Source organism: Propithecus coquereli, unplaced genomic scaffold, assembly GCF_000956105.1.
Source record: "Propithecus coquereli isolate 6110/MARCELLA unplaced genomic scaffold, Pcoq_1.0 Scaffold840, whole genome shotgun sequence".
NCBI classification, from domain to species: domain Eukaryota; kingdom Metazoa; phylum Chordata; class Mammalia; order Primates; family Indriidae; genus Propithecus; species Propithecus coquereli.
In genome coordinates this window covers 275762-298587 of record NW_012154619.1, presented here as the reverse complement: position 1 = coordinate 298587, position 22826 = coordinate 275762, and the positions used below count along the sequence as shown (strand labels likewise).

At 52.4% G+C, this 22826-nt stretch overlaps 1 protein-coding gene across 2 annotated transcripts in view; it reads right to left on the bottom strand.

Annotated features, from left to right (window-relative positions):
* Nucleotides 1–22826, bottom strand: part of COL26A1 (collagen, type XXVI, alpha 1) — a 139178-nt gene that overhangs the window by 86329 nt on the left and 30023 nt on the right. For both annotated transcript variants that reach the window (XM_012663941.1, XM_012663942.1), the window contains exon 2: nt 12872–12994. In XM_012663941.1, coding sequence (XP_012519395.1) covers nt 12872–12994 — 123 coding nt within the window. The remainder of the gene's footprint in view (nt 1–12871; nt 12995–22826) is intronic.

Here is a 22826-nt window from a genome sequence, read left to right as displayed (position 1 = left end):
AGGAGGGGCAGAGAAGAAAGGCCATGTTTTAAGTCAGTACTTAAGTCCAGGACTTCGTGTAACCTCAAGGGCGTCCAGCCTGAGCAGCAGGCAACCCAACCAGAGGGGGAGGGTGGCTGGCAGGGGGCCGTCTCGCAGAGGGGAATGAAGGAGGCAGACGAAGCCCTGGAGAGTTCCTGCAAACCCCTGTGCTCAGCACATCTGGAAAAGGTTGGCTCTAATGCCATCAAAGAACTCCAAGGGGCCTGGGAAGCAGCCAAGGGCAGGGGAAGCCCGGTCGAATAAACTTAACCCCCGAGTCCCTGGGACTCGTCCTTCTAAACCTACCAGGTGCCTGCACCCCGGGCCACCCTGGCCAGCAGCTGACCCAGGGGCTTAGGGGAGCCACCAGGGCTGTGACAGTGTCACCCAATATCCCCACTGCTATGAACAAAGCACAGTGGGGGTGTTTTCCACCCAAGGCAGGGGGTCATCTCTCCATTTCCCAGAAAGGAAAACTAAGGCATAGAGGAGGGAAGCACACCTCGGGCTCTGCATGCGGGTCCCCAGCCAGTTCCAAGCGGCCCTTGCAGGGAAGTCTTGAAGTCACCCAAGTGGTAGGGAGGCGACTGGCCCAGGACCCTGGCCCCAGGCAGGCGCTCCCCTAGGGCCCACCCACGGCCCCTGCAGGCTGGTTCCTGGTGGCGATCCCTCTTCCCCACCCATATCTCCTTCCCTAGAGAAATGCCCTAGCCCCCAGATCTCTGCTCAAATGTCGCTCCCCAGGGAAACCCTTGGACCAGGTCTCGGTACTGCTGTGAGTCTTTGATTAACCCGTGCCCCCCACCCCCACATACACGCACGAGCTCTGTGAGGACAGGGCCTTGTTCTTCTTATACACCGGTGCCTGGCCCTTCGCTGCTCACTCAACGCCGAACGAACAGCTGAACAGACGATCACACGATTTGAGAAACTTGAGGCAAGGCCACTCGCTATCCCCGACGCCCCAGGCCAGGCCGGGCAGGAGCCCGTGCTCTCATCCGCCCGTGCTGTTGACTGACTGGGCACCCTGCACTGCCTCAGACCCTATGCCCCACCTCCAACACACACACACACACACACACACACACACACACACACACACACTACAAAATCCAAGATAAAAAAAGCAAATCGTAGGATGGGAAAATCCACAGGGGAAACAGTTGTATTTTTTCTTTTCTTTCTTTCTTTCTTTTTTTTTTTTCTTTTGAGACAGGTCTCACTCTTTGCCCAGGCTGGAGTGCAATGGTATCATTATAGCTCACTGCAGCCTCAAACTCCTGGGCTCTAGTGATCCTCCTGCCTCAGCCTCCCAAGTAATTGGGACTACAGGCATGTGCCACCATGCCCCGATAATTTTTTAAATTTTTTTGTAGAAAAAAAAATTTTTTTTTTGTAGAGATGGAGTCTTGCTATGTTGTCAAGGCTGGACTCAAACTCCTGGCCTTGAGCAATCCTCCCACCTCGGCCTCCCAAAGTGCTGGGACTTCAGGCGTCAGCCACCATGCCCGGCTGGAAATAGTCATGTTACATATTTTTTTTTCATTTCACAAGGAGGTGAGAGCATTCATGTAACGGACGTTGTTGAGCACCTTAATGTGCCAGATCCTGTAGTACATCCTGGGAATGATGACATGAGGACATCGTGGTCCTGCTTCAAGGCACTCGCGGGGTGGTGGAAGAGTCAGCCCGGAAATCAGACGCTCTCAGTGGCTCCAGCAGCTGTCCTCTGCCCTCCTGTCCCAGCCATTCTACCCTCTTTCCTACATCATTCCCAGTGGTTTATGAACATCACTCCCCAAAACTGCACTTGCCAGGGCCACAGTGGCCCCCACATAGCCAAATCCAGTGGCCACTCCTCAGCCCTCGTCCTAGGCGGCCTCTCAAGAAGCATTTGGAACAGTTGCATTCTCCCTCCCGAAAGTCACCCCCAGGATGCCAGGTCCTCAGGCTGCTCCCCCTCCTACGCCCCAGCTGTAAGACTGGGGTGCCCAGGACTGTTTTGGGCCCAGTGCCCTTTCTCCGTCTATTCATCCCCAAGGTCACCACCAGTCCCACGACTTTAGGTGCTGATGGTTCTCCACCATACCACGTCCTCTCCATCCTGATACGCCCATATGGTTACATTTTAACAACTGTGATATCGGGATTCACGTTACAGTTGATGGAGAGCTGGAGTTTAATGAGCAGCATTCTCAGTAATAATAAAATAATGCAGTTTGTACTGCCCATGGCACCTTAGGATCAATGAAATACAATCTGGCCCCAGCCCTGGCTTCTTCCTGGTGCTCCAGACTTTTCTACTCAACTTCTGCCTTGGCACCCCTCCCCTACGGATGCCCTGCGGGCATCTCACACTTAACTTGGCCAGAGCTGAGCTGTTGGTTTCCACCTCTGGGCCTGACCTCCTCCCGGTCCCCATCTCTAGGAATGGCATGCCCCACCCCACCAGCCAGCTTTCAAACCAAAAATTTAGGGTCATCCCTGATGGTTTCCTGCCATCAAGTGATGGGACCCTCCTGTCATCTCAGCTTCCAGAATGCCTCCCAAATCCACCCACACTTCACCTCCCAGTTGTCACCCTAGCGTGAGCCACCATCGTCTCAGGCCTGCGTCTGTTCTCCCCACCGCAGCCAGTGCTCTTTTCAAAACCTAAATCAGATCATCTCAGGAATTGTGGAAAAAGAAGGAAAAATAAACCTAAACCAAGGAGAAGGAAAAACATAGCAAAGATACGAGAAGAAATCAGAAAAACTGAAAAAAGAAAGACAATAGAGACAAAATAAAAAATCGATGAAACTCAAAGCTGGTTCCTTGAAAAGATCAGTGAAATGACGAAGCCCCGGCAAGACCGACACAGGAAGGGGAGGGAAGACACAGTCAATCAGTCTCAGGAATGAACTGGTGGATGTCACTCCACACATCGATTCAACAGCTACAGCCTTACAACTATTAAGGAAATTGAATTTGAAGTTTAAAACCTCCCAGAACAGAAATATCCAGACTCAGATGGTTTCACTGGAGAATCCTACCAAACATTTAAAGAAGAATTAACACCAATTATACGTAATCTATTCTAGAACATAGAGGAGGGAACACGTCTAACTCATGCTATGAGACCAATGTTATCCTCTTTCCAAAGCCAGGCAGAGACAGCACAAAATAAGAAAACTATAGAATAATATCTATCACGAATATAGGCACAAAAATCCTTAACAAAATATTAGCAAATAGAATTTGGCAATATGTATAAAAAGTTATACATTATCGCCAAGTGGGTTTATTCCAAGATGCAACATTGGTTCAATATTTGGAAGTCATGGAACACAACCACCGTATTAACAGGCTCAAGAAGAAAAGTCACATGATCACATCAATCAATGCAAGAAAAGCATTTGACGAAATTCAGCACCCATGACAAAAAAAAAAAAACCTCATTAAAACAGTGAGAGGGAACTTCCTCGACTTCATAAAGAGCATCTACGAAAACCTTACACTTGATATTATATCCACTCTCCCCATTCCTGTTCAACACATTAATAGTTCTTGAAGTTCTTATCCTCTACCACATTCCCACCTGGCACGTAGCAGGCCCTCAATAAACGTTTGCTGGAAAGGTCGAGTGGGTGAATACGCGCGTGGGAAGAGGTGTGTGTGGGGTCCTGGATGGGGACACAGGCCAGTCCCCAGCGAGTTCTGAATAGGCCTCCACGTGCCCACGTTCTGCTACACTCACATTTCACAGCCACACCCTCCCTTCCCCACCTGCGCACTTTTGTCATAAAATGGCATCAGGACGTAGTGAGATAACCTGCCGACCTCACAGCACTCTGCAAAGAGAGGCTCCACCAAGGATTGCGGCCACACTGATCCCCAAATCTAGCTGATGCTCAACCCAGCTCCCAGAGCCTCTCGCAAGCGCTGTTTGTTCATTTGTTATTTACATCTCTTCTCGGAGAGTCACAGCTGACACTTAGCACGAGCCAGACACCATTCTAGACAAGCCTCCAACTAGACAACCCTCCCAGTACTTCATGAGGCAGGTCCTGCAGCCACTTCCCAAATGAGGCAGGTGAGACACCAACCCCCATGCCTCCCCTCCCTAGCACCAGCTCCGTCCCACACATTGTGCGTGGACACAGCCCGCATGTCCCACCCCTGCAAAGAGCCAACTCTCACCCCACCATAGGCACAGTCCCCCCTTAGGGGGGCAGATTCCGGGGAGAGGCCAGTGCAGGCCTGGAAGTCACTCAAGGCTGTTTAGCCAGGTACCCAGAGAATGATCTAGAAGAGGGTCCAGGTTCCAGATGACCTCATGGACTCCCAGCCCCACAGGGATGGGCATGGCTGGAAAGGGCCACAGTGGCCTCTCTGAAGGTCAAGATTCCTCCGTCTGGTGGAACGTGGTCCAGGCTGCTCCCACGTAGTGCGGTACGAGTCCTGTAGCCGCTGCCTTAGCAGGAGGGGTGGGCACTGCAGCGTCCCAGACGAGGCCCTGCATAAGCCAAGGGAGTGGCCAGCCAAGCCCTGACCCCTTAGCTGAGTGCAGTGGGCCCCTTCCACCCTGTGCACCCCACCATTCCTATCACCCAGCCTCACACAAGGGTCCAGAGCCCTGAGCCCCTCCCCCTACCGTCACCTCATGCCTGGGATCAGTCTTCCCCCTTCACCTGTAAGGCCCAGCCTCTGCTCAGATGTCACCTCCTCCCTAGAGCCTTCCCCAAGCCCCAGTCAGAACCAGATGGCCCTCCCCAGCAGCCTGGCTCACCCTAGGCCCCAGCCACTCTTAGGAGACCATCCTTGACTTAGCCCCAGAGAGCCCTCTCCTTGAGGACAGACAGACAGACAGCCATGTGCCCTCATTTAGCCAGGACCTGGCACGCAACCAGCCTCCAGAGACGTGAATGAATGAATGAATAAGTGAATGCATGACTAAATGAATGGTGAGTGCATAAACAAACAAACAAGACACTCCATGCACTCTGGGAGGGAATATCGTGGGGTAGGGGGTGTTTCTCTGACCCCAAAATGACATCACCTATTTCCAGGCAAGGCTAAGCTCTTATTTAGGGAGGAAGAGGTGTGGCAAGGCCATCCCTTCGGAGTAGCAGGAATGTGGCACAGCATGTCTTCCCCAGGAAAAGGTCCCAATATGCCCACAACTGTAAGGAGGGGGACGCCAGAGAGGGCCCAGGGACAGCCATGTCCAGGTGACTGGGCCAGCCCACTACAACCATTTAATAATCTGGGACGCCCCGCCAGGACCTGCCCTGGGGTACAGCCATGTCAAACCAGGATGAATCAGATAGGACCTCCTTAAAGGGCACATCTCGTCCCAAACAGCCCCCCCCGCCCCAGGTCGGGGCTTGTTAGGGGAGTCCGAGACCACAGCCCTGCCCGCCCCAACTTTGCTTCCACAGCCATTTACTCTTCACTCCTGAAACTCTTCCAGCTCTGGCTCTATCTGGGCTCAGCTACTCTCGTGTCCTCCCTGTCTGACATTGTCACTACCGCAAGAAGAAATTGGGATGGAGCTACCCTCCTCCATTGGCCCTGTTTTCAAACACAGTCGAGTCTGACGCTAGAAATGTCTTTCAGGGTTCTATAAGCTTCCTTGTCATGTCTGCTGTTTTCTGGTTGCACTGTCCACAGTCCTACACATGGCTACATGGCTTGGGTGAGGCCCGGTCCAGGAGCCCTCAGTTAAATATGAACTCCCTTGAGGTGTGGCACACTGCTGGCAAGGACACCCACTAAGCGAGGCACTTTCTTGTGGGGTGGGAGAACCCCAGGCAGCGAGGGGGCTAAGAGGCTGGGGGAGTTGGGACAGGAGGGAGAAAGGAGGTGGGAGGTGGGAGAAGGTCATTTACCAAGGTCATGATTCTCTTCTCCAGGCCCTTCTCAGCAAAGCCCCTGCTATGAGACAGGTGCTGTCTCCATTTTAGAGACGAAGCTCAGAGAAGGTAAGTAACTTGCTCACACAGCCAGCTCCAGACTCTGGTCTTTTTCATCCCAAAACCCACCTTACTGTACTACATTTGTGAAAATTGCCAGAATCAAAATGGAGTCACTTGTGTCAAGCCCTGACACATGGAGCCGGGGAAGGCCATGAAGCTAGGGTTTTCGGGAATGTATGCCTGATCACAAAAGACTGCAAAAACCACAGCCTTGCACAAAGGCCACTGCAACCTCACACAGAAAAAATTATATATACTTCCATTTTCCCAGCAGCTGCCCCTGCAACTTTGGACTGATGATACCACCCTTGTTATTGATCCATAAGCTAAAGATAATTGAGTCAAAACAATTATATGATTGTATAATCCTCATTTTTCCTTTAAAAACCTTTGTCTTTCTGTACCTCCCTGAATATGCACACAGTTTACTCTGGCACTTGTATTCCCACTGCAATGCCCGCTCCTGAATAAATGTCATTTTCTTTTAGAGAGCCTCTCTGTCTGTTATTTACTGACACTGAAAACAGGCTGGGGAACAACCTGGGAGACAGCTTTTCTCTTTCTTGTGTTGTCAGGCAGGGACTGTCTCATGTCCCATTTCCCCAGGAGTCATAATGGCCTGTGTCATCACAATAGACGACATCACTGAAAGAGGCTTCAATAACAGGAGCCTGTTAATCTCACAGTGCACCTAGGAGAGAAGGTTCTAGGACATACCCAGGCCCCAGAGACTATAGCGAGGCTAAGACAGGAAGAAATGGGTCGCAGGAAGGGGACCTGGAAGGGGCCGTTTACAATTAAGTCCCACCATGAGGATCACGAGCCACCCTGTTTTCCTGCAGAAGCTTTAGGTAAACACAAATGAAAGCATCCAAAATGCTTCAAAGGATGAAGGGAACCAGAATTGGGCCCCATACAGCTTCAGAAAATGGGGAAGGGAAACAGGATCCACCGAAACCTGCACATTTCTATGTGCATGCCGTGGCTGAAATGCGGCAAGGCAGCGGGATCACAGGCAACAGAACACTGCACGAGGCGGCGACGAGGGCTCCGCTGGGACTCACCACGCTAACCTCAGAGTGAGGAACTCAAGCTCAGAGCAGGCCCAGGCCCGAACCCCCTGCCGGGAGCTGCCCGATTCTCTCCATAGCTGATCCGTGCCCAGGCCTCAGCTGGCATTCCCAGGGCACTGGTTACACGAACGGCACATCATCCTCCAACAACCTTGTGAGGTAGCATTCTATCACCCCTGCTTTAGAGTTGGGGTAACTGAGGCTCGGAGGGCAAATCCTGGCTGATGAGACATCACAGGAAGTCTGTTGGGGGTTCTGGAGGAGTCTGTCCTCTTTTCGGGGACACTATTGTGTGAGATGTGATGCCTGGAGCTGCTGCTGCCCTTCTGTGACTGAGAGGAACGTCACGGCAGACACACGGGGGCTGGTGGGAAGTTAAGTCAAAGAGCCCAGGGTCTTCAGCATATCATAGCCCAGTTCCAGAACCTTCTCTCCCAGGTACACTGTGAGATTAACGGGCTTCTGTTATTGAAGCCTCTTTTGGTGATGTCGTCTATTGTGATGACACAGGCCATTATGACTCCTGGGGAAATGGGTGCCTGGCACCCATGGCAGACAGGCCCTGCCTCAAAATGCTCCCAGGAACCTTCTGAGCTCCTCCCACCTCAGGCTCTGCCCAGGGAGAACTGCCCAGCACACACACTCTTGCAGTGTGCAGACTCTTGAGAAAACTGTACAATCATGCTTAAAAAATTCACAAAGAAGCACTGGGACAGGACCATACAATCCTGAGCTTTTTCTCCCCTCGGTAAGTGCCCCACTAGCAGAACGCCCCTGCTCTGTTAAGCCCCGAGCCCCTGCCCTGTCTCTGTCCCCACCTTCAGGGCACCTTGCTCCCGGGCAGCACCGATGGCAGCTGGGACTGTGTACTGGTGAGTCAGGGTCTGGTCTGACCTCTATGCCACACGCCTGGGGCCTGTATACAGGAGGAGCCAACAAATGATTCTTTGGAGGAGGAAGAGAGCTGGGCCTTGGAACCTCAGGGGCATCCCACTGGAGCCCATTTGACGGGCCAGAACAGCCGACCCAATCCAGAGCACCAAGTTAACCCTGTGGCCTTGGGCGAGTCCTTTGCGTCTCTGCGCCTCACTCTTCTCATCACAAGTTTGTGCACGAGTTTACAAGACACGAGCTTCACATCACAATGATCTGTGTTCACAGTTCATCGTCAAAGTATTCCGACATCTCTGATCTCATCTCATCCTCCCAACATTTAACCATAAATTCAGGAACATTGCTTGAAACCCTGCAAGCCAGGCCCTGGGGACAGAGCAGCAAATGACACAGTCCCCGCCCTCCTATGGCTCCCAGGCCGGTGGGGAGGGCAGACGACCAACAAGCTGACCAGGGAATAGACTACGGATCGGGGGACTGAATCAGGTGAGACCCAGCCGTTCCCACCTCTGGAGAGAAAGTGGTCTGGGCTACAGAGGAGCAAACGTGAAGGCCTCAGGGAGGAACAGAACTGACCACACTGCAGGCCAGAGACGCCTGTGTGGCCAGAGCCCGGGGAGCGAGGCAGCAGGCAGAAGGAAGGCTATGGAGTCAGGAAGAGGAACAGAGGCCATGTCACTTGAGCCCTCGATGAGTCACAGAGAGGTGTGTGGACTTTAAATGAGATAGAAGCTACTAGAAGGTTTGGAGCACGAAAGAGACATGCTGATTTAGGATTTTAAAAGATCTCTCTGCCTTCTGTGGGGACAAGGAACTGGAGGGGAGAAGGAGGGAACGGGGAGACCAGTGAGGTGTCTGCCAGTAAAACTGGACTTGAGACAAGAATGCACGTGTACCCCCAGGTCAGCCAGGGAGCAGGTGACAACACTGTCGACTGCCATCCTCCCTCTCCCTGCCCAGCCAGTGGCCCCAAGCCACTGATGGAAGGGCTGCACCAATTCTAACTCAGTTGTGAATTACTGATGAGAAAGAAAAGTGTATGAACCCCTCCTTCCTCAATAAATAGTAATAACAGTAGCAATGATACTAAGATCAGCAATATGGAATTCCTCTAAAAGAGTGGAAGTTTTCATTAACAAGGCTCCCGCTAGCTAGGTTTTGCAGGCAAAGGACAGGCTCGTGATAAATGCATGTCTGTTCTGACCGAGTGTTCTGTTCTCAGCTCCTAACCCCAAGAGCAAGTGAGAAGAACTCCTCTCCCCGCTAAGCCAGGAGACGCCCACATTGAAGACCCCAGTGCTGCCGACACATGGTTCAGATAACTACTAAGTCATAAAGCAGACGGCGGCCTTGAAAATGAGTGGCCATGTGAAAACTCTGCAGTCCAGGTCAGCGATGATTCAGTAGTTAGCGTGCCCAGCATTTCTTAAAGGCTGCGTTATTATATTTCAAAACTATAAAAATTTCAACTTGTAATTCTGACATCAAGAGTGCCACTCACCATTCTCTCCCTTCCATGGATTTTCAGAAAAGGCAATCGTGACAGTTCGTTTTCTAAACCCAAATACCATGTAATGGTGTGTGTGTGCACATGTGTACGTGCACGCATGTGCGTGTGTATGTGTGTGTGCACTTTCTTGTTGCCATCCTGGTAGCTGACTGTGGGGTACATTCAACACATTCATAATGGGATTGTGGCTAAAGTCCAATATGGCTAAAATCCATAGAGAAAAAAAATAGTTAGAAATACCCCACTCTTCATGTTTAGGCTTCAACTCCAAAGACAATATAAACTCACTAAAGTCGAAGTCTAGGTCTTGAAAAGAGCTGGTTCCAAGTTGGCTCTGCCATGAATTGCGAAGCGCAAGTGTAGGCTGGCTTCTCAGTGGCCTGGTTCTGGGGCCAGCCAGCTGGCTTCCGTTTAAAGAGTAGGACAGCTACTTTTCCAGCAGAGCTCTGAGCCAAAGTTCACACTGTCAGGGTCATGGACAGAGCAGACTCTGAAGACTTTTCTTCTCAGAGGCTGTTCCCAGGATCAAAGGGCCGTGACCTGGCCATCTGAAGCTCCCTGCTGATGGGAAAGACTGGAAGGGCTTGGAATTCAGCCCCTGGGGACATGGGAAAGGAAGGGGAAAGGGGGTCCCTGTGCCTTCTGCTGAAAAGGAATGGGCAGTTGGCATCCATTTCTTCATTAGGGAGCCACTGGCCATCTCTCTAGCACAGCACTGAAAAGCAGCCCTTTCTGTTACAATTTAAAATGGACAACACATCCATTAACCTAGCCATTCCCCTTGCAGAACGAGCTATATAAAAGCAAGTGCTTGAGTATAATAGGTACTCTAAGTGAAGAACCTCTTCTATAAAAGAATGATGAAAATAGAAAATCACCATTTGGCAAATGCCGTAGTCATAATTATTGCAAGCAACATGAGAGTATGATGAAAAACAACATATTTGTGTAGACTCAAAACAGAAGATACATATACATGACAAAAGGAAAAATAATGACACAACAGCTGAGAATCCTGGCAGATACCACCTTAACCAAGTGATCAAAGTTAGTATCACCAGTCGTGAGAGGTAGCAATTTGATGTACCTCTTAATATGAATATGATGCTCTGAGAAGGGCTCAGTGTCATTTTTGCAGTACCTTTGCTGAAAATGCATCATCTCAACCAAATCGAAGAAACATCAGACAAACCCGAATTGAGGAACACCTACAACATCACCGGCCAGTACTTTCCAAAGCGTTAAGGTCACGGAGCAAGTGCTCCCGACTGGAGGCGACATGACCACTTAAATGCAAAAGGAGGCCATGGACCAGAAAAGAGGATATTAATGGGACAGTGGGCAAAATGTGAGTAAAGTCTAGCTATAGTATTGTATATTGTCCATTTCCCAACTTGGATAATCGTACTACAGTTCTATGAAATATTAACCTTAGGGGAAGCTGGGTGGGAGGTACAGGTATAGAAACTATGTTTACTATTTCTGCCACTTTTTTATAAATCTAAAATTATTCCAAAATAAAAAGTGAAGAAAAGGCCCACTCGTACAAATGTTAAAATATATACATAATGATGCTTATTGAAGCATAGCCTGCAATAGCACAATCTAGGAAGCCACTCTAATATCCATCAGCTGAGGACACGGGAAATGAATGATGACCCGGTCCCACGGTGGAATACTATGCAGCTGTTAAAAATGAAGTGGCTCTGTGGGAACTGCTTGCAAAAATATTTTTCTGGCAAGTTGCAGAACAAAATAATATCATCCCATCTCTGTTTAAGAAAAAACATAGATATGTATAAGTGGAGAAAAAAGTCTGGAATAAGGTTAATTTTAGGAATATGGAAGGGGGAAAAAGTCTGGAACGGAAATAGTAGCAGGGTTATGGAAGTGATATTGGGAGAGAGAATGCTCATTTTGCACCTTATTGGGGTCTGTAATGTCTGGATTTTTTTTTTTACAGTGAGTAGATATCACTTTCTTCATAATAACAACAACAATAAAGGTAGAATGTAAATCGAGAAAACAATAAAAGCTCCCCCTCCCCTTGACTGGCTCAGTGGCCAGTGGCCCAGGACAGGGCCACAGGGCCACATTTGTTGGTCCTGCACGTTCGTGCTGCAGGCAGCGTGTAGTCGTGGGCTGGCGCTGAGCCCTGCAGGGGGCGGTGCTGTGTGGTGGCCCTGGTTCCTGGACCCATCATTGGTAATGAAAACACACCCAAGTTGTGACGACCCTGTGATGGTTATTTTACATGTCAACTTGGTTAGGCCACAGGACTCAGGTATTTGGTCAAACATGAATGCATGTTGCTGTGAAGGTATTTTTTGAATTAACGTTAAAATCAGTAGACTTCGAGTGAAGGAGATTACCCTCCACAATGTGGGTGGGCCTCACCCAATCAGTTGAAGGCCTTGAGAAAAAGACCGACTCGCTGAGGAAGGGGGCGTTCAGCCAGCAGCCAGCCTTCCACTTCCCCTGCAACGTCACCTCTCCCGGGTCTCTAGCCCGCCAGTCCACCCCGCAGGCTGTGGCGCTGTCAGCCCCTCACAACTACAGGAGCCAATTCCTCACAATCTCTGTCTCTCCATCTACCTGTGCGTCCTGTTGGTTCTGTTTCTCTGGAGAACCCGGGCTGATACGGACTCCCTGCAAAAATGTCCTGTTGTGGGGACATTGAGGAGGGGAAATTGAGGAGTCTGAGGAGAGCGGCAGAGATGGGGAAGGGTCCTTGAGGCAGAAGCCCAGGGCTGGACAGGTTGTGGGGAGAGTGGTTGGGGGAGGCTGTTCCCTGGAGCTGGAGCAGGGCCTGGAAGGGGAGAGGATGGGGGAGGAAGGTGAGGTGGAGCCTTGGAGGCCCCAAATGCAGGGCCCGGCAGCAAGATGGCTCCCTGCTGATACTAAGGAGTCGCTGAGGACTTGCAGGTCTCCATCAGGTTGGTGAGGGGTAGGGCTAGTGGGAGGGGCTACTGGGAGGAAGGGGCAGGGCTGGTGGGGTGAGGGATGGGGCTAGCTGGAGGGATGGGGCTGGTGGAGGTGAGGGGGCCGGCGGAAGGCGGGCTGGATTTCCATGAGCATCATAGACCCACCTTCCAATCTGAAGCCCCAGGACTGGCTGGTTCCCTCTTCAGCCCCACCTGGCCCTTTCCTGACCCTTCGGTCCCCCTGCCCCACTCATCTGTGGTCTCCTGCCTGTCAAACACCCACCGAGTTGCGAGGTTGTCACAGTAGGGAGCACGTCCCTTACATCTTTTTGCACACAAACATATCCCCCAGCCCCTGTACACAGAAGATGCTCCATAAATGCATGCTCAGGTCTTGAGCACAACCCAGCCTCCCTGAGACCGGCACTAGGGCCGGGTCCACCCAAGGGAACAGAAAGGAAGGGCAGAGCGGGCCAGCCCGCTGGCCTTTACCTCACGAGGTTGGCGCAAGGCCCCGGCCACCGGCAGCTCTGGTACACGCGCTGGACCACCGTCTCTGAGCCATTCTGCACCTGGCAGGACACCGTCCGTGTCACCGTGTGATGGCACCAGTGCCTGTGGGAAGAGCAACAGTCACATCAGCCCTGCCTTTTCCTAGCAGCACCAACTGGCGGTCAGAGGGTCGTACTGGACAAGGAGGGGCCCCCACAGACCTGGGGGGCTCATTCTCTCAGTGAGGGGCCCACTGAGACCCTCTGTCCCGGTCTGAGGAGAAGGGAGAGGCCCCACGTCCCTTGGCCCCCAAGTCCTGGCATCGAACACTCCCTGTGGAATTGGTGAAAAAGAATCAGCCCCTCCCTGGAAATCCCACTGTGGTGCAGAAGACACCACCCACAGGACCACGGGGCGACAGGTCCAACCACATGGTTAGCACAGGCAGCTGCGGACACAGAGCAGGGCACCAAGCCCAGCTGGTCCTAAGAAAGGCCAACAGCTGAGTACTGCAAGATAAGTTAGCCAACCAGATGTGGGGGGGCCATGAGAGGGGTCAGCCCAGCCCAGGTCCTCCCAGAGGAGGGAGGGACCCAGTGTGACAGGGACCCAGAGGGGAGAGAGACTGTGGGAACCTGCCTGCAATCAGAAGTGGCCAGAAGGCTGGGGGAAGGAGAGGAGCCAGGAGAAAGGAAGAGGCTTGTAACCTGCCAGGCTACCTGTGGCTCCTGTTGTGAAGTCGGTGGGGAGCCACAGAAGGTTCTGAGCAGGAAACACCTGGCTGCAGAGTGCAGGAGGTGAGGAGGCCCGAGCCTGGCGGGTGGGGACTGGGTAGAGGTGGCTGACAAGCACATCCTCCACCTCCTTCTCCCATCCCCATAGCCTGGAAATTTAAAATCTAAAAATAAGTCCCTAGCAGCATTGGAAAGCGAGAAGCAATGGGCCAGAAATTTGGAGGAGTCCCCAAGACACAGAAAGTAGATGGGCCTAAATTGAAGGAGGAAACCATAGCTGAAAACACCCAGGAAAGAGGACAGGGGCTAAAAGTGGGAGCCGCTGGGGAGCAGCAGATGTCGTTAATGGGGAAGGGAGGGACCCAGAGGTGACTGTCAAAGAGCTTGGCTAGGGGCCCACAGTAGAAGAAGCCAGACAGGTAGGACCCAGGTCCCTGTTCCTGCTGGTATCAAGATCATCATTATATTCACCTGCCCTGAAGCAGGTGTGGTCAAAGGGGGTGCCTCCAAAGCTGGCGACCACCAGGAGAAACAGGGACACTCTCAAGGTCAGACAACTGAATTCTTCCACACTCCTTCCCCATTCTCCACCCACACCACCAGCCCACCAAGAGACAAATTCTCCGTAAGCAGAGTCAAGTTAATGGAAAACCCCAAATACCAAGACTTTCAAATTATTTAAGAAAAAAGGCCAACACTAGGAAAGAAAGTCACCAACTCAACAGGCAATAAACCACACCTCCAGAAAAAATAATTAATAAGGCAAATAGATGGAGGCGATTTTTAAAAGCATGATTAATATCCCCAAAGAGATGAGAATATATCAATCATTTAAAAAGTATGATTTGAAAAAATTCAATATCTTAGAAGTGAAATGTATGACTGTGAAAAGCAGAATGGAAACAGTTAAAGAGTGATCTGATGAGCTGGAAATCTGAGCTGGGACCTTTCCCAGGAGGCACTGCAAAGGAACAAAGAGACAGAAAATGTGAGCAAACAGGTGAGGCACCTAGAGGATGGATCAAGTGCCAGCATCTATCCAGTAGTAGCTCTGGAAGAGGTGATCAGAGAGAACAAAGAGAAGCATATACTTTAAGAAATAATAAAGAAAATTGCCAAGAGCTGAAGAAAGACATGAGTTCTTAATTTGAAAGCACCCACTGAGTGCTATCGTGGTGAAATCTCAGAACAATCAGGATGAAAAGAAAATACTAAACGCTGCAGAAAGAAAAGAAAAACAGATTGCCTACAAAAGATGTCCCCTCTCTGAGCCTGTTATATATATATTTTAAAAAATCTATCTCCCAAGATTATGCTGAGCACTAAATGAGCACATACTCCTCAGTGGGGTGTAAATCATGCAGAGCTACCTAACCCAAGGTATCATTTTTGTTTACCTGGTTACTTAAACCCCATAACGTAAATAACAGCTTAAGGACTGTCCTTCCTATTTTGCAAATGGGAAAAGAACATCTGAGAGGTTAAACCTCATTGCCCATAGTTACAGCTCAACCACAGGCTGAGCTGGGAAGGGAACCCAGCCCTCCTGCCCTGGAAACCAACAGGGTCCCACCCACCCAATACAAACCGTGAACCCCGCCTCTGCCAGGTACCAGGGGAAACGGGTCCTGAAATTGTGGAAGACTTCAGCAGCCTGGGCCCTTCCTTCGATCAAGGAGAATCAGCCCTATCTCAGGCACTCAGTGTATTTCCAAAAAGGGAGAGACGTGTGATTCTCTTTGGGATGAGCTACTGTTGAGTTCGAGGACAAATGCTCCCACCACCCCCAGATCTGCCCCGGGGGTTCTGAAACGGACAGTTCAGCCATCCAGGAATCACACTGGGTCAGGGATTTCTATAGGGAAATGAGCTGTGAATTGGAAAACATTTTCAAATGCCTCGAATCACCATCTCCAGAACATTTGGTCTTTTAATGGGCTGTAAATGGCTTCCCAAAATCAAAACCCAGCCAAAAACAATGCAGGCAGGCAGAAAGGCCCTGGACCTTTCCAGATGAAACTCCAAAGCATGTTCACCCTCAGATGCCCGTGGTTCCAGGGACCCACGTGGCCTCCCTCCTGGGATCCCTGTGTCCTGAGCTCTTTGTCTGTCTATGTCTTCTGTTTGGTGGGTGACCCTCCATGGAGGGTTCTGGATGGTCAACTCACACCCAGCCAAGGCCATGGGGTGGGATGGCTCCCTCCAGGTCTCTTTCCTTGTGAGAAGAGGCCCACTTCACTGAGTGGGAAAAGCAACCGAATTGGCCCTCGCCATGGGCTCAAGGCTGTTCTCACTGCAGTTTCGCCACTCTGAGTGTCTGGGCTCTATGGCCTGGCGGAGCAGTGAAATCCTCAATTTAGGGTTCTTAGGGAAAACAAGTGGTAAGTGATTTCAGGAGATCATTCTATGATTGAATGGAGGGACGGTCCAGACACACCCCTAGGCTCATGCCCACCTCTGAATGTGATCAACCCCGATCCAAGGCTGCCTGCCACCTGGAACCACCTCCTCCCCATAGCCCTGGACCACCTCCTCCCTGGCTGGGGCTCAGCCTCCCAAGCCCCAGTGCTCCCATCTGAGCTTTGCTTTGGGACCTGATCACATGCATCTCCTCCCTCCCCAGGATCCTGAGCCTGAGTCCGCTGGGGGGCTTTGGCAGCACCCTCCCCCTCCTCTGGAACCACCCAGGCTGTCCCATTTCCTCATCCGAGCTCTGCCCGGCCCCATGTTGTCATCTCCTTGCTTCCTCTTGAACCCCGCCATATGAGCCCCCGTGCCCAGATGGTGGTCATCCATCACCATAGCCCAGAAAACACTGCAAGACACACCAGCTCCATCTGTCCAGTACTGAGCCCTTCACTAGCTACCCCCAACCCGCTCCTCCAGCTTGGTGACCAGCCCCTCTAAGTTCCCTGTCCCCTTACTAAGAAGCCCTAGGAGCAAATCGCCCCAGACTCCACCTTCTCCCTCCCTCCCTTCCCACAGCCAGTCAGCCACCACGCCTGGCGAGCCCACCTCTGGACACGCCTCCCTTGTGGTCCTGACTCAGGCATGTCCATGTCCATCTTCTGCCTGGACAGCCTCAGCCCCTCCTGGTCCCCCAGCCTGCAGTCTCCTCTGCTGCCACCAGAGGGCGTCCTCTCAAGCGCAGCTCTGGCCCTGACACCCCACTCCCATCCCCCCTTTTCCCCCACCTCGCCCACCCGCCTAAGCCTTTCGGAGCTCTCCATCCCCCACAGGGAAACACCAAGCTCCCATCCATTGCTGGACATCACCCCCCGGCTGCTCCATCTCACCACTCACACTATCTTGGCCACGGGCCGGCCTTGACACCTTCCTTCCTGTGACCAACTCTGACCCATCCTACCAGACTCCACTCAGCTTCCTTCCCCTCCTGGAAAGGGCCTCACGTGCCACAGGGGCCCATGCATGCCTCTGTCTTAACTGCGCCACCCACGCGGGAAGACTCCCAGCTCCTGGGCACAGCAGACGCAGGGCAGGCCCCAGAAGGCCAGTTGCTCTGACCCCAGGCTCTGAATCCCAGAAAGAGCCCCCCTGTCCACAGTCCCGCACTCAACACAACTGTTCGGGGTCATGCTGTGTGCCTGGCCATGAGCCCCAGCACAGTCAAGGCTGGGGGTGTCCAGTTTCAGGCCCAGGCCCCTCCCCCACCTGCCCACATCTTTCTAATCACCTGCCCACACCCTGCCCAATGCCCAGAGAGGCAGGTTCCAGGGGAGCCTGCCTGCCAGCTGGGTTCAAGAAGCTCTGTTAGAACTGAGGTTTGCAGCCTTACGGCAATGGCCAAACAGATGGGGCAACCTGGGTGGCTCTCGGGCCCTGCCCAGGACTGCACCCCTTGGGGCACTGGCTGGTCCCCAGCGAAAGGGAGGCAAAGAAGCCACCACTCAGTCCCCATCAAGGAGACAGGGAACAACCTGGCACCAAACAGAGTCAGCCTGCCACACATCCAGCCAGCTCCCGACCGTAAAGAGATCCTCCTGCAGGCAGAGTGGGGTGCAGCACCCCAAGGCCCATTTTATGGGTGGCAGAGCAGTTTCACATATACCCATAGGCTGGAGTCATGTCCCCTCCAAATTCATACGTTGAATTTCTAACCCCCAGTACTGTATTTGCAGATTAGGTCTTTAAAGAGGTAATTAAGTTCAAAGGAGGTCAGTGGGATGACCCCTGATCCAATCTGACTGGTGTCTTCATTTAAAAAAGGAAATTTGGACACAGATACAGAGGGAAGACAATGTGAGGACACAGGGAGAATACGGCCACCCACAAGCCAAGCAGAAAGTCCTCAAAAGAAACCAAGCCTTCCAACACCTTGATCTCCGACTTCCAAAATTCAGAACTCTGAGAAAAGAAAGTTCTGTTGTTTAAGCCATCCAGTCTGTGGTAGGGCAGCCGTAGCAAACGCATGCGTGTAATGACTCCATCCAATCTGCTCAACAATTCTGACACACAGGAATTTTTCAGGTAAGAAAACTGAGACTCAAGAGAAGATTCAAAGTCACACAAGGAGCGCGTGGTAAGTTTACCTCTTGAAATGCAGTCTTCTAACTGCAAACCCCACGCTGCATCCACTCTGCTAATGAGGATGGGCCGATAGTCAGAGAGTAAATAAAATAGCCCCTGGCAGGCCCTTATTAGCCAGGCCCTCAAGGGACATGAACAACAGCAAGGAGGAGAAACTATCCCTACCCCATGTGTGAAACCAGTGAGACAACTGAGGGCAGTTCAGGCCACAGCAGGACCCATGCAGAGGGCTCTTTTCCAGATAAGGAAATTGAGGCACAGGGAGGAGTAAATGATGCATCCAAAGCCACCCAACAAGTCAACAGGCAACCCTTAGCCGCTTTGTTACACGGCCAGATGGACCTGAAGCCCACCCCAGACAACCGCGGTGGTCTCTCCTTGGGGCCATGCGCCAGGGAGAGGCAGGCCCTGCGTCAGGAGACAGTAGCTGCCGATGGAGCCCGCGGAAGACCGGGAGCCGGCAGGGGCAGGGGCCTGGGCCGCAGGAGAACATCGGCATCCAAGCAAGATCTGCACGACCCACAGCAAGGCGCCAAACCTAACAAGAGGAAACATGACCGGGCGGGTGTGAAGTCCTGCGCTGCAGCCCCCAAACCCAGCGGGCGAGCCCCAGATGGGGTGTAGAGGTTCCCGCCAACAATAAGTTCAGTGTGAGTCAACGCATGGGTTGGGGCCTCCGAAAAGCAAAGGCCATCTCAGGCTGTCTTACTAACCAAACAGCATCAAGAACAAGCCTTGCTCCCCTTCACACCTGCCAGCCCGCGTGTGGTGGACGCTGGGATGTGCCACCCGGAGCCCCTGCAACCAAAGGCTTTTTGTCCCCGCTGCGGGAGGTGCCATCAGCAGACATTGTTCAGCTGCCCAGAGTCACCCAAGGTTGGGCTCTTCCCCGGGCACCCCCTGTCCCGGGACTGACTGAGGCAGAGCTGAAAAGCCCTGCGACAACCCTGACTGAGGACATCCCTGAACAACCATCCCAGCTGCAGAGCTCCTGACGGGGTCCGTGGCAGCTGTCACAGCCTGCAGCAGCCCCCTCCCTTCCATGGGCATCAATCCTAAAAGCCGTCCCTGATAAACACCCTCAGTGTTAAATTCTGTCTCGGAATCTGCTTCCTGGGCACTCAACCTGGTGTCGGCCATGACCCCAGTAGGAAAGGCGCCCTGGGAGGACACATCTGTGGCTGCTGTCGCGTGAGCAGATGACTGAGCTGGAGGGAGGGGAGGCTGAGCTCAGAGCAGTGAGCCCCCAGGGAAAGAAGACAGGTCGCAGCCCGAGATTCGGCTGTGGAGGTGGAGGGAGGCCCCGGAGCCCCTCAGATTCAGAACCGCCCTCTGCCGCAGGGCAGGTGAGGACTGCCGGGAACAGGTCCTGCAGATACATCGTGCAGAAATCAGCCGAGGCCGCGGTGGACAGGGCAGCTGGACATCCCGCAGGGGAGCTGGACCAGACCTGCTCGCGTGGCCCCAGGGGACCCAGTTGGGTCAGAAATGAGGCTACTGGGAGACAGGCTTCTGCTCAGGCTGGGGGGCGCCTGCTCCCAGGCAGAGCTTGTCCCGGGTGCAAGGGGCTGGTGCCCTGTCCTGGAAGGGTGAACAGAGGCAGGACCCCTGCGGTGGCAGTGGAAGGAGAAGAGACATAATAGGTCCCGGGGGAGCTTGGAGCACCCCCCATTGGAAATGAGGAGGTGGAAACATGGAAGGTTTTTAAAGAAGGGAACCCGGTCAGAGTGGGTTCCCAGGGGCACCTGCTGGGGGCAGGGTAGAGGCTGGAGGCTGAGCCCGGTCAGGACAGACATAGTCCATGAGGGTGCTCACGGCCACAGTCCCCCGACCACCCCCCTGAGGGGACTTCGCCATCGTCTGTCCGCCGTCCAGCCGATTGATCCAAATCAGGTCATCGCTCCCGCCAAGCGAGTGTCTCTGTGGCTGCCGTTCCTGTCTGTCACGCACCCATCTAAGCAGTGGCAGGGAGTTGCGGTTTTGTTCACGTAGGGACAGCTGAGTGTGTGCAACACCGAGGCCCGATCAGGTTTTAGGGCACAAAAGTCAGTGGGAGCGTTTGGATGGCAGATAGATTCGCCTGCGTTTCCTCACAGTAGTTTTTACTGGAACTGTCCGTTCCGAGGCTCTACAGGGGAGGAATTTAAGTCAAGTTCAGGTCGCTGGTTTTTAAAGGGAAGGGATGATGATCTGAAACCCCACTGGCAACTGACCAAATCTTTTCGCAAAAACACGAAGGTGACGACATGGATTCCAGGGCCCAGCACGAGGTGTGTGGATCCCTGCCGGGGAAGACGGAGACGGCTCCCGCGTGCGTGACCCGCTCCAGGGAGCGCAGCTGGGCCGCAGGCAGCCTCTCGGCCTCCTCCCACTTCATCATGTGCGTTCCTTCTCCAGCACCTTCCAGGGTGGGGAACTGCAGAGGCCAGTCCCACCAGGAACGTCAGCTCATTCCCAGCACACTGGCCAGGAAGAGCTGGTGGGGCCACTGATGGATTGAATTTCCCATTTGGAGGGGCAGCTTAGGGAGTATGTGATCTGGCTGAGCAGACCGTGTGGTTTTGAGCACTTCGACAGCGATCCCCAGCTACTCGCATTAACAGGAGTGCTACAGCGGACACGCCGGGAGATGGTGCCAAATGCGTTCCACGGATCGGCATTCAGGGAGGATCACATTCAGGGAAGCCACCTGCTGAGAAACGCTCTGACCGGCATTTCCACTGAGTGTCTACCATGCACCAGTAAGGCTCCGTGCGTTTGTTCTAGAAATGGTACACAGACCCACCCACGGCCTTCAGTGTCCACCGAAGGCCACCATGCATTTGGCCAGCAAATGGCCTCTGCAGATTCTGGAGCTTTCTGTGCATCCAAGATCAGGACAGGCCCCAGCAGCTGTGGTCTTCCTCAAACGGACCATCTCTCAAAGCCATCAACGAGCTCAGACTCTCTGGGAACGGGTCCGGAAATATGCACCTATAGCAGGCTTCCCAGGGGACACCAATGCCCTCCGGAGTAAGGTAAGTGATTCGATATGCTTTATGGGAATTGGAAAATAAAGTAGTAATAAGAGAAACCAATGTTTATTGAGCACTTACTATGTGCCAGGTGCTGTGCCAAGCCCCTGACATGTCTCCTTCCTGTAATCTTTATAAAGACCTACATGGCAAGAACTATTAGTATCCCTGTTTTACAGATGACAAAAGCAGAGAGGGTAAATAACTTCCTCTGCAAAAGAAATGTGTGCTTAGCGACATCGTTGCTTAACATTCGGGTGTCAGCTCCTGTTTTCTCGAAGGCCACACTTGGAGAAGCACTGATGAGAATCACCACATTCTCTCCCAGTTCTGGTTCTGGAAAGAGAGAGAATCTGACTGGCCCTGCTCTTCTGTCCACACTAGGCCCCAGCAGGCCTAGTGATTGGTTGCTTTGGGTCAAATGCTCACCCTTGTTCCAGGCAGCTGTGGAGGCAAGTCACACGGTACAGAGCAGGTAGCCTAGGATCCCTTCCAACGGGCACTTCAGAACAAACTATGAGAGAGGCAGGTCCATGACTGACCTCTCATATGTGACACTCAAGTCCTGATGCTCATCTCTTCCTCCTCTTTCCTTGCTAACTGACCCTTAGTTTTCCTCAGACTCTAAATATCAAAATGGTCAAGGAAGGTGGGCAAAATCATAATCTCATTGGTTGAGGCGTGGGTATGTTCACTCAGTTCTGTTCAGTGACAAGTAAGAAGTCAGTGAAGGGGCTTCTGGAAAAAGTTATCCTCTGTGGGAAGAGGGATGCAAGAACAGATGCTGTGTTCTTGTTTCTGGACACAGTTGTGTGAGGATGTGATGGCTGGAGCTGGGGCAGCCATCTTAGAGCCATGAGGAAAGACAGCCTGGGGAAGGCAGAGTGAGAGGCAGGGTCCTTGAGCATGTGACATTGCTGAATTAGCCAGCTCTGGAGCCACCCACTTCTTGATATGTAGAATATTAAATGACCTGGTTGTTTAAGCCCAATTCATCAGTAGGGTTTTTACAACTCATATCTGAAAGCATCCTCACCAAAACAACCTGCTTGTCAAACACACTATCAAGGCATGAGAATGTGAGATGAGGCAGTCCAATGGCAGCTAAACTTCCCAGGGCTGCCAAAAGTCCCAAGAGCAATCACATCTATATGAGTGCAATTTGTGGGCTGCAAACTTCTAGGCAGATAGTGGACACTACTATTAAACTGTAAATAATTGCACTTTACAATGGAAATGTCATCATAATCCTGAACTAGCTCAATCTCTTCTAGAACAAAAGGAGACCTGGCTCTTTCCCTCTATGGTATCTGCATTTTTTTCCCCACTACATAACCTTCTAGACTGTGTCTGGGTCAGTGAGGGTCAGACTGATCCAGCTTGATTGGCCTCTTGGTTTTGGGTTTTACGCCCCTTGAGACTCAAACGTGTCACTTCCAGAAAATTTGGCACGGCACATGCCCCGTGACTCCCACTGCTGACTGCCAGTGGGAATGCAGCTCTGGGCCAAGGTGACATCATACATCAATTCCACAAATGCTCATGAAGCCCCTGTCACATGCAAGGCCCAGGCTAGCTGTGTGGCCACCGCGATGCCCTCACACACCCTGGGATGGCGGACAGTGCCCGGCCATGGGTGGGTGAGCAGAGCCAGGCACC